The sequence below is a fragment of the Vulpes vulpes genome, chromosome 12 (assembly GCF_048418805.1).
Source record: "Vulpes vulpes isolate BD-2025 chromosome 12, VulVul3, whole genome shotgun sequence".
NCBI lineage: Eukaryota > Metazoa > Chordata > Mammalia > Carnivora > Canidae > Vulpes > Vulpes vulpes.
The window spans coordinates 137,248,409-137,260,928 of NC_132791.1; the positions used below are offsets into that span (position 1 = coordinate 137,248,409).

General features: G+C 41.0%; 1 protein-coding gene across 1 annotated transcript in view; it reads left to right on the plus strand.

The window, feature by feature from the left end:
* DNAH9 (dynein axonemal heavy chain 9) overlaps positions 1–12,520 on the plus strand; it is a 325,725-nt gene that overhangs the window by 130,500 nt on the left and 182,705 nt on the right. The window contains exon 32 of the mRNA XM_072730369.1: positions 5,989–6,199. Within this exon, the coding sequence (XP_072586470.1) occupies positions 5,989–6,199 (211 nt within the window). The remainder of the gene's footprint in view (positions 1–5,988; positions 6,200–12,520) is intronic.

Consider the following 12,520-nt stretch of genomic DNA (forward strand, 5'->3'; position numbering starts at 1 on the left):
TCTCCTTTCATGACTGCTTTCTGCTCCTCTGCTAAGACAGATACTCCCTGTTAAAGGTTCTTGGGACAGATAGTGTTTTCTACTGGCTTTTCATTCGTGCTGTCCATCTGACCTCCTGAAAGTTCATCAGAAACGCCTAGTGAGGCTCTGCTTTCAGGTGTCATCCTGAGATCCCTAAAAGCAATACTATAAATTCATCTTTTGAGAAAAAGGAATTTGAAGTGTAGAAACTGGAAGGGGAGAGTTCAGTCAGTTCCTGGAAAGAGGATGAAAATGGGTTGACAGATCCCGCATGGCAGGAGGGCCAGAATCCACTTAGAAGGGGCTTCAGGAGAGGAGGGCCCTGTAGGCAGCCAGTCTGCCCCGCTGAACCCTGGTGATGCCTTAGCCTTGGAGTTGGTAGTGAAGGAGGGCAGGGGAGAGAAAAAGAACTGGAAATGGCCAAGGGGGAAATCATTAAGTCAGTTTGCCCTGTAAATTTTCCACCTGACTCCCTATATTCTTGTCTCCTTTTTTTTTTTTTTTTAAGATTTTATTTATTTATTCATGAGAGACACACAGAGAGAGGCAGAGACACAGGCAGAGGGAGACGCAGGCTCCCTGTGGGGAGCCCGATGTGGGACTTGATCCCAGGACCCCAGGATCACACCCTGAGCCAAAGGCAGACGCTCAACTACTGAGCCACCCACATATTGCACTGCTCCCCCTTTTGGTCTCAAATTGCTAGGAAGACAGAGCATGTACAGCCAGGTCTTTAACCTGCAGCAAGAAAGAAAAGTTTAAAACAGTCTAATAAACTCTTTGGGAGGAAACTATGACTGCTCTTGGAGTATTGGTGTTTCAGTTTATAGCCCATCTGGTCTAATTTGGACCCCCCAGCCTGGAGGCCAGTCACTTGCTGACTCACCCACAAGTGAAAGAACATAGTCCAACGTCTGTCCACATGCATGCGCTCTCATCCTGGAGAGGCACTGTGGGCATATCCACCCATCCCTGCCTCCTGGAAAATGCAGTGCAGCTCTTCATTTAAACCTGAGGCTCACCAGATCCTGGGAAAAGCAACAGCTCAAGAGACAAAGGCAGACACAGACACCCCCACACACACACACGTGCACACGCACACAGCAGCTGACTCTGATGTGAATAAGGAAGAGAACATTTTGAAAGTTCTAATTAGTATCCTTTAAAAAAAATTAAGAGAATCTTCTTATGAAATAAGAAATACCTATGAAAAGGGAAGGAAATGCTCCAAAAAAATAATAAAAAGAACTATCAGAGAATTATAAAGAGCTCTATGTATCATTGATATAAAATTCAAAGAGAGGATTGGAAGGTAAAGTCCAGGAAATACCCCAGGACAAAATTATGTGTATATGTATAATTTAAAAATGTATTTATGTATATATTTATTTTTATTCAATGTGTATATTTTATAAGGATAGGGATACTTGTGTCTATATGTAGATATAAAATGTGTACATAACAAAATATAATGTATACAATACACAAAGAGACAGTCCAGGAGTCAAGATGACATAGAGAGGACTGATTTCTGTGCAACATGTTACCAATGGGAATTCTAGAAAGAACTTTCTAGAACTGGAGAAACAGGAGTTTGGAGGGGCATAGTCAGTACTGAAGAGTGGATTCAAATAGACTTTTACAAAGACACATCGTAATGGGATTTCAGAAGTCAGGGGTCAAGAGCAAACAGTAAGCTTCCTGGTAGGGTGATGGACCAAGGAGGTAGGAACAGGGGACCCGAGGAAAGGGCGAGGTTCAGGATGACATGGGGGCCTCTCATAATGAATACTGGGTACTAGAAAACGGGGAAACCATTCCTTCAGAGTTCAGAGGGAAATGGTTTCAAAACCAATTCTGTACCAACGAAGATAATTGAAGATACTACCAAAGAGTCCTAAATTTTACTTCTTAAGCACTCCCTTTTTACTGTTTTATTTTTTTTTTTTGCCTTTTTTGGTGTCTGTTTTTGTTTTTACTTAAATTCCAGTTGACATACAGTGTAATATTCATTTCAGATACACAAGGCAGTGATTCACCACTTCCATATGTCACCAGGCGCTTATCACAAGTGCCCTCCTTCACCTACATCACCCATCACACTTCCCTTCCCCTCTGCAAACTGGTGACCATCAGTTTGTTCTCTATACCTGAGAGTCTATTTCTTGGTTTGTTTCTCTCTTTCTTTTTCCCTTTGCTTATTTGTTTTGCTTCTTAAATTCCACATGAGTGAAATCATATGGTATTTGTCTTTCTCTGACTGACTTATTTAACTTAGCATTGTACTCTCTAGATCTATCCATATCATTGCAAATGGCAAGATTCTGTTCTTTTTTATGGCTGAATAATATTCCATTGCATATATACCACATCTTCTGTATCCATTCATTAGCCCATGAATACTTGGTCAGTTTCCATAATTTGGCTATTATAATAATCCTGCAATACATATCAATACATATTATGCACCCTTTTGAGAAGTTATTTGAGGATATACTATGGAAAAATGAAGATGAAAAATAAAAATGCAATGAGTTTCAAAAAATCCAGAATCAGGAAGAAAAAAAAAAGTCCTAGGATTTTAGCTGTCACTGGACCTAGAAAGCAATCAATCCAAATTAGGGCAGAAAGTCCACAGTGTCCAGCGAAAAGACCTCAAAAATGGTTACATCCAAAGCAAAAATAGATCACTGTTGATCTATTTTATGTGTTTTATTAAACTTCTCAGTTATGGGGACTGAAGCATGTGTCTTTTCTTTTAACAAAAAGAAAAGGAGGGATGCCTGGGTAGCTTAGCAATTGAGCGTCTGCCTTTGGCTCAGGGCGTGATCTCAAGGTCCTGGAATTGAATCCTGCATCGGGCTCCCCACAGGGAGCCCGCTTCTCCTTCTGCCTGTGTCTCTGCCTCTCTGTGTGTGTGTCTCTCATGAATAAATAAATAAAATCTTAAAAAAAAAAAAGAAAGGAAAAGAAAAAGCAATTAAGAACACCCAAAGAAAAAAATCATGGTCCACATAGTTTTTAAAGTAAACATAACCTGATATATTTTTTAAAGATTTATTTGATTCCATTTGACCTTGGCTTGATGCTGAGAATATCCTCGGTCAAATCATGACACTAGCCCCATAGAGAACACAAAGGGTTCCAGGCAACCAGTTTCTTCTGTCATGAAAAATCTCCACAGCCATAAAAACGTCAGCCATGATCCGTCTTCAACCCTTACAATCGCAGAAAATAGAGAAGGTCTAAATATAAGACCAGAACAGAATATAAATATATCAAACATACCAGTGTAAAGGTATAATGTGTCTGGTAGAAGATAGGAGAAAGAAAGATAAAGGGAAAGATAGGGATACTTATATATTTACCTTACAAAAGATACTGTCAAAAGTTGATAGATTCATAATAGAGAACAGAAATAATGCATTCATCAGCTGATAAATGGATAAACGAATTGCAATCTACCTGCACAATGGCATTTTATTCAGCTCTAAGGAGGGATGATGTAGTGGTACATCCTATGGCACAGATGAGCCTTTAAACATTATGAGTGAAAGAGGCCATTCGCAAAATACCACATACTTTTCTAAATCTATTTATATGAAATGTCCAGAATAGTCTAATTTAATAGATGGAGAATGTCAGTCAGGGCTGCTCAGAGCTGAGATAGGAGTCGGGGGTGTAATGGTATGGTTTTCCCTTCTGGAGTGAAGAAAATATGTTAATACTGGTAATGATTTGGACTGTCCTGTGAATAGGCTCAAAACCTATTGGATTGGACACTTTCAAAAGGTGAATTTTATGGTACTTGAATCCTATCTCAATAATGCTATTGAAATGAATGAAAAGAAGTTAGATGGAACCAGAAAGTGATTTTAAGGCTTTCAGGATCAGGGAAACAGTCAGTAGCTGTTCATGAAAAAAAAAAAATCTAGGAATATAATGTAGTCTCCATTCAATAACCACAGTACTGCCTTCATTTCCCTCCTCCCCTCCCTCCCCCTGCATTTTTTTAAGGCAATGACCTCAGGGCAATTTCATGCTTAAAAATCCTCCAATGATTCTTGTTGTACTTAGAATAAAATTCTAAGTACCAATCCTGCATAGCTGACCCCTGCTTATCTCTTTTATCTCATCTTATGCTTGTCCCCCCCCCCACTCCCACCCAGTACCTTTCTTTGAGCCGATCTTGTGCTCTCCAAGCTTACAGCCTGAACCTGATGATTTTGTACTCACTGTTACTCCACCTGGAATGTCTCCCATGGATCTTCACGGGACTCTTTTTCATTCATATATCAGCTTAGATATCAGCTCCACTCAAAACCCTTCCTGATGCTTCCCTCATCCTTATCTGGAAATATCCTGTGTTAAGTCCCAGAAGGACAAAACCAAAATCTGCTTTGGGTGCTTTTGGGCTCTGAACCAGAGGAACAGCAAGAGCTTAGGAGAGAGAAGAGAAAAATAATGATGCTGTGGAAAACAAAACTCAGTATCTCAGGAAGTTATCTTGCCATGGTGGAAACTAATCATCTTGTTCCCCAAACAGCCATTCATCTGCTACTTCATATTGAGCTTAGCAGTACCACTCTCCTCCTGATCCCTGGTTATATAGCTCTAGAATTTCATTTTGACACCTGAATCACTTAATTTTTTTTAAATAGAGAAGTTACTTTTTATCATTTTTTAAAATGTAGAAGAAATAAAAATCTTTGTACTATCCTACCACACTGTCAACAATCCAGAACAATCCCTTACATTCACATTTCTCAGCCAGTATTGGTTTTACAGTGCAAAATATGCTTGATCTATATTAAGGTTCAAATATCTTAGCCCATGCTGTATAAGATCTTTCATAATAGGGGCCACCCAGCTTCTCTAGCCAACCTTCACATTTTCAGCAAATATCTGGTCAATGCTTGGTATGTGCCAGACTCTCTGCTAGACACTGGAAATAAAAAGATAAGAAATCCAGTCCTCCCTGCCTTCAATGAGCTGATGATCTACTAGGAAGGAGAGTAACATGGCAAGGTTAATGAGTACCAGGATATAGGTATGTCACATCTACTGCAGACTAAGGCATATGTAGGTTTGGCCAGAAGGCGGCAGGAGAAAGAGTAACATCTGAACAAGATGCCATATCTTGAAAGATGGAAACTCAGGAAGAACATCATTAAAGAACTCCACCTGTCTACCTGGGATGTGCATGCTACAGGATGAGCGAGAAGACTGGAAGCTGGTTGGGCCAATCTGCAAAAGGGCCTTGTAAGCCAATCTAAGGTTTTGTGATTTCATCACCAATGGAGAACCATTGACAGGACAAAGTGATGGCAGTGACATGATCAGATTTTCATTTCTATAAATGGGGTCTTACAACAGTGTGGAAAGATAAGCCTGGAGGCAAGCCAGGACAACAGTGATAAGACCTTCAGTGCTACCATTGTTCCTAAGAAGCTCCTTGATGCCTGGCTCATTAGGCCATCTGATCAACCACATCAGGGCTCTGTCACAAGGCTTTGTGCTGTTATACCTCTGCTTCCAAATCCCCTGATACATCTTCTTGGCAACTCACCTCTAAAGTCCTAGTTCAAATGCCCCCTCCTCTCAAAGCCTCTCTTATTCCTGTTACCTGTACAAAAGCAAACGTTTCTTTATCTGTTTCTTTATACGTACCTCGATCAGAGCAATTATTATGCTTCCCCATTAGCCTGTAAGGTCATGGAGGGCAGGAGAATCCTCTCAGAATCTCCCTCATCTGGTACACTCTCCAGCACTTAGTTGGTGACTGGTAATTATCTGACTGAATGATGAATAAGTATGTTGCCCCCACATTTGGGACCCCCACATCTGGAGGGAAATAACCTTTCCTCTGTTGACATCAGGTCTCACCTCAGATACCAGCCTGGTGCACAGAGAGCAGTTGGGATGTCAGTGAGTTGATCCCCTTGGCTGAATTTTGTGTCTCTCCAGGTAGTCCAGCTGGAGGAGCTCCTGGCAGTGCGGCACTCTGTGTTCGTGGTGGGCAGCGCCGGAACTGGAAAGTCTCAGGTGCTGAAATCCTTACACAAGACCTACCAGATCATGAAACGCCGCCCTGTCTGGGCTGACCTCAACCCCAAAGCAGTCACAAACGATGAACTCTTTGGCATCATCAATCCGGCCACCAGAGAATGGAAGGATGGTAAGAGCAGGATACCCCTGGAACAAAATTCTTGCTATCCTGAGCCCCATCGGCAGGCTTGAATCCACATCCAAGGGTGAACTTCCAAGGGAAGAACACTGGCCTGATCTGTTAGGACCGGGAGAAGGAGATGAAACAAATCAAAGAAAGGAAGACCCCAGTTTTGGCTTGCAAGGGAACTTCAGCCCTTGGGATATTCTCTCTCCTTGGAGACCCTTCCAGCTGCTCTATGAGAGAGGGCATTCTCAACTATGGTTCTGTGCTTGCATAGCACAAGTCAGAGTCCCTACATTGCCTGGCAGTGGATTTAACACATGAGTAGGGTAGAGATTCCACAGCTCCTTCCCAAAGGTGTGGCACAGCATGGCCTGACATCCCACAGTTAGGCACTTGTTCCTATCTGCACAGGCCCAGGACTGATGGGGAGATACTGGGATGCCAGTGATGGGGCCTCCGAGCCTGGATGAAAATATTCATCGCCATTCATCTCAGATGGGTCCTAGAACCAGAATCTATAGGGATTCAGAGGGCCCCAAACCACTGTTCACTTGGTGTAAACCCCAAAGTCATCTTCCAATATGTAAGAATCACTGGTAGATGTGTGTAAGGGACACTGTCACTGGGAGAGAACTAAAAAGAAAACTCTGAGCAGACAGGAGCCCTTTCTAAAACCCATGTGGCTTCTGGAATGAGTGCCTCCTACCTCAGTATCCAACTGCATCAGAATCCAACTGCCTGGATTCCTTTTTTTTTTTTTTTTTAATTTATTTATGATAGTCACACACAGAGAGAGAGAGAGGCAGAGACACAGGCAGGCTCCATGCCGGGAGCCCGACGTGGGATTCGATCCCGGGTCTCCACGATCGCACCCTGGGCCAAAGGCAGGTGCTAAACCGCTGTGACACCCAGGGATCCCCAACTGCCTGGATTCTAATTCAAGGTCTCCAGTCAGAGGTCTGCAAGAAGGGGACTTAATAGGCAGCCTCCCTCGTTTGTATTTTGCTCACCATTAATGAGGCTTAGCATCTTTTCCTCCTTATTGGCCTTAGTAATTGGCTCTTTTGTGATTTTTATTTCTCTTTATTTTCTTATCTATTTGGGGGTTTTTTGTTTTTTTTTTAAATTTTTTATTGAAGTTCAATTTGCCAACATATAGCATAACACCCAGTGCTCATCCCACCAAATGCCCCCTCAGTGTACATCACCCAATCACCCCCACCTACCGCCCACTTCCCTTTCCAATATCCCTTGTTCCTTTCCCAGAGTTAGGTGTCTCTCATGTTTTGTCACCCTCACTGATATTTTCACTCATTTTCTCTCCTTTCCCTTTTATTCCCTTTCACTAATTTTTATATTCCCCTAATGAATGAGACCATTCATAATGTTTGTCCTTCTCTGATTGACTTCTTCACTCAGCATAATACCCTCCAGTTCCATCCATGTTGAAGCAAATGGTGGGTATTTGTCGTTTCTAATGGCTGAGGAATATTCCATTGTACACATAGACCACATCTTCTTTATCCATTCATCTTTCGATGGACACTGAGGCTCCTTCCACAGTTTGGCTATTGTGGACATTGCTGCTGTAAACATCGGGGTGCAGGTGTCCTGGTATTACACTGCATCTGTATCTTTGGGGTAAATCCCCAACAGTGCAATTGCTGGGTCGTAGGGCAGGTCTGTTTTTAACTCTTTGAGGAACCTCCACACAGTTTTCCAGAGTGGCTGCACCAGTTCACATTCCCACCAACAGTGTAAGAGGGTTCCCCTTTCTCCACATCCTCTCCAACATTTCTTGTTTCCTGTCTTGTTGATTTTCCCCATTCTCACTGGTGTGAGGTGTTATCTCATTGTGGTTTTGATTTGTATTTCCCTGATGGCAAGTGATGCGGACCATTTCCTCATGTGCTTGTTGGCCATGTCTATGTCTTCCTCTGTGAGATTTCTGTCCCTGTCTTTTGCCCATCTCATGATTGGATTATTTCTTTGCTGTTGAGTTTCATAAGTTCTTTATAGATCTTGGAAACTAGCCCTTTATCTGATACGTCATTTGCAAATATCTTCTCCCATTCTGTAGGTTGTCTTTTAGTTTTGTTGACTGTTTCTTTTGCTGTGCAGAAGCTTCTTATCTTGATGAAGTCCCAATAGTTCATTTGTTCTCCTCTAAGACTTTGATGGATTCTGTCTCACATTTAGATCTTTCATCCATTTTGAGTTTATCTTTGTGTATGGTATAAGAGAATGGTCTAGTTTCATTCTTCTGCATGTGGCTGTCCAATTTTCCCAGCACCATTTATTGAAGAGACTGTCTTTTTTCCAGTGGATAGTCTTTCCTGCTTTGTCAAATATTAGTTGACCATAAAGTTGAGGGTCCACTTCTGGATTCTCCATTCTGTTCCATTGATCTATGTGTCTGTTTTGTGCCAGTACTACGCTGTCTTGATGACCACAGCTTTGTAGTACAGCCTGAAATCTTGCATTGTGATGCCCCCAGCTCTTGTTTTCTTTTTTAATATTCCCCTGGCTATTCGGGGTCTTTTCTGATTCCACACAAATCTTAAGATGATTTGTTCCAACTCTCTGAAGAAAGTCCATGGCATTTTGATAGGGATTGCATTAATGTGTAAATTTCCCTGGGTAACATGGACATTTTTGCAATATTAATTCATCCAATTCATGAGCATGGAATATTTTTCCAACTCTTTGTATCTTCCTCAATTTCTTTCAGAAGTGTTCTGTAGTTTTACCTCTTTGGTTAGGTTTATTCCCAGGTATCTTATGCTTTTGGGTGCAATTGTAAATGGGATTGACTCCTTAATTTCTCTTTCTTCAGTCTCATTGTTAGTATAGAGAAATGCCACTGATTTCTGGGCATTGATTTTGTATCCTGCCACAATGCCGAATTTCTATATGTGTTCTAGCAATTTTGGGTTGGAGTCTTTTGGGTTTTCTACATACAGTATCATGTCATCTGCGAAGAGGGAGAGTTTGACTTCTTCTTTGCCGATTTGAATGCCTTTTATTTCTTTCTGTTGTCTGATTGCTGAGGCTAGGACTTCTAATACTATGTTGAATAGCAGTGGTGAGAGTGGACATTCCTGTCGTGTTCTTGATCTGAGGGGAAAGGCTCCCAGTGCTTCCCCATTGAGAATGATATTTGCTGTGGGCTTTTCGTAGAAGGCTTTTAAAATGCTGAGGAATGTTCCCTCTATCCCTACACTCTGAAGGGTTTTGATAAGTATTTTGTCAAATGGTTCTCTGCATGTATTGAGAGGATCATATGGTTCTTGTTTTTTCTCTTGTTGATATATCTATCACATTGATTGCTTTACGAGTGTTGAACCAGCCTTGCATCCCAGGGATAAATCCCACTTGGTCATGGTGAATAATCTTAATGTACTGTTGGATCCTATTGGCTAGTATCTTGTTGAGAATGTTTGCATCTGTGTTCATCCGGGATATTGGTCTACAATTCTCCTCTTTAGTGGGGTCTTTGTCTGGTTTTGGAATTAAGGTGACGCTGGCCTCATAGAACGAGTTTGGAAGTACTCCATCTCTTTCTATCTTTCCGAACAGCTTCAGTAGAATAGGTATTGTTTCTTCTTTAAACATTTGATAGAATTCCCCTGGGAAGCCATCTGGCCCTGGACTTCTGTGTCTTGAGAGGTTTTTGATGACTGCTTCAATTTCCTCCCTGGTTATTGCTGTTCCGGTTTTCTATTTCTTCATCTTCCAGTTTTGGTAGTTTGTGGTTTTCCAGAAATGCATCCATTTCTTCTAGATTGACTAATTTATTGGCATATAGCTGCTCATAATAAGTTTTTAGAATCATTTGTATTTCCTTGGTATTGGTGGTGATCTCTCCTTTTTCATTCATGATTTTATTAATTTGAGTCTTTGTTCTTTTTAATAAGGCTGGCTAATGGTTTATCTATCTTATTAATTCTTTCAAAGAACCAACTCCTGGTTTTGTTGATCTGTTCCACAGTTCTGGTCTCTATTCCACTGAGTTCTGCTCAAATCTTTATTAACTGTCTTCTTCTGCTGGATGAAGGTTTTATTTGCTGTTCCTTCTCCAGCTCCTTTAGGTGCCAGGTTAGCTTTTGTATTTTAGTTCTTTCCAGTTTTTTGATGGATGCTTGTATTATGATGTATTTCCCCCTCAGGACTTCTTTTGCTGTATCCCAAAGATTTTGAACGGTTGTATCTTCATTCTCATTAGTTTCCATGAATCTTTTTAATTCTTCCTTAATTTCCTGGTTGATCCTTTCATCTTCTAGCAGGATGATCTTTAACCTCCATGTGTTTGAAATCCTTCCAAATTTCTTCTTGTGATTTAGTTCTAGTTTCAAAGCATTATGGTCTGAAAATATGCAGGGGACAATACCAATCTTTTGGTATCAGTTAAGACCTGATGTGTGACCCAGTATGTGATCTATTCTAGAGAAAGTTCCATGTGTATTTGAGAAGAATGTGTATTCAATTGCATCTGGATATAAAGTTCTGTAAATCTCTGTGAAATCTATCTGGTGCAGTGCATCATTTAAATCTCTTGTTTCTTTGGAGATGCTGTGCTTAGAAAAATCTATCAATTGCAGAAAGCGCCGTGTTCAAGTCTCCCAGTGTAAGTGTATTATTATCTAAGTATGTCTTTACTTTGGTTTTTAATTGATATACTTGGCTGCTCCTACATTAGGGGCATAAATATTCATGATTATTAGGTCCTCTTGTTGGATAGATCCTTTAAGTATGATATAGTGTCCTTCTTCATCTTCTGCTACAGTCTTTGGGATAAACTTTAATTTATCTGATATGAGGATGGCTACCCCTACTTTCTTTTGAGGACCATTTGAATGGTAAAGGTTCTACAACCATTTGTTTTCAGGCTGTAGGTATCCTTAGGTCTAAAATGAGTCTCTTATAGACAGCAAATAGATGAGTCTTACTTTTTTATCCAGTCTGAAACCCTGCGCCTTTTGATGGGATCATTAAGCCCATTCACGTTCAGAGTTACTATTGAAAGATATGAATTTAGTGTCATCATGATACCTAGTCAGTCCCTGTTTTTGTGGATTGTTCCCTTGGACTTCCTCTTTCTATTACAGAGTCCCCCTTAGTATTTCTTGCAGAGCCGGCTTGGTGGTCATATATTCTTTCAGTTTCTGCCTATCTTGGAAGCTCTTTATATCTCCTTCTATTCTAAATGAGAGCCTTGCTGGATAGAGTATTCTTGGCTACATGTTCTTCTCATTTAGGATCCCAAATATATCCTGCCAGCCCTTTCTGGCCTGCCAGGTCCTTGTGGAGAGGTCTGCTGTTAACCTAATACTTCTCCCATAAAGTTTAGGGATCTCTTGTCTCTTGCTGCTTTAAGGATCTTCTCTTTATCTTTGGAATTTGCAAGTTTCACTATAAAATGTCAGGGTGTTGAATGGTTTTTATTGATTTAAGAGGGGGATCTCTCTATCTCCTGGATCTGAATGCCTGTTTCCCTCCCCAAGTTAGGGAATTTCTCACCTATGATTTGTTCAAATACACTTTCTGGTCTGTCCCTTTCGGCGCCCTCTAGAACCCCAATTAAATGTAGATTTTTCCTTCTGAAGCTGTCATTTATTTCCCTTAACCTTTCCTCATGATCTTTTAATTGTTTTTCTCTTTTTTCCTCAGCTTCCTTCTTTGCCATCAACTTGTCTTCTATGTTGCTTACTCGTTCTTCTACCTCATTAACCCTTGTTGTTAGGAGGGTTTGGATTGCATCTCATTTAATTGATTTTTAATTTCGGCCTGATTAGATCTAAATTCTGCAGTCATGAAGTCTCTTGATTCCTTTATGCTTTTTTCCAGAGCCACCAGTAGCTTTATAATTGTGCTTCTGAATTGGCTTTCTGACATCGAATTGTAATCCAAATTCTGTAATTCTATGGGAAAGAGGAATGTTTCTGATTCTTTCTTTTGTGGTGAGTTCTTCCTTCTAGTCAGTTTGCTCAGGGCAGGTGGCTAAAAACAAGTTGTACTAGAAAAAGGAAGAATAAAGGGAAGAAAAAAGGGGGGGGACAAACAAACAAAAAACAAAAAACAAGGAGGGGTATCCTCTGATTCTATATACTATAAGTCCCTCGACTTCCCCTGGAGCTTTCCAGAGCTGCTTGGTTAAGAACTTGCTCTTCCCCTGTCCTTCCAGCTGGTCTTCTGGGGGAGGGGCCTGCTGTGATGACTCTCAGGTATATGCACTTAGGGGAGCTGCCTTGCCCCTGCCAGGTGCACGGTTCAGTGGGAGTTGTTTATCTTGTGCGGCCCCTGCTCCCTGGCAGCCTTGCTCAG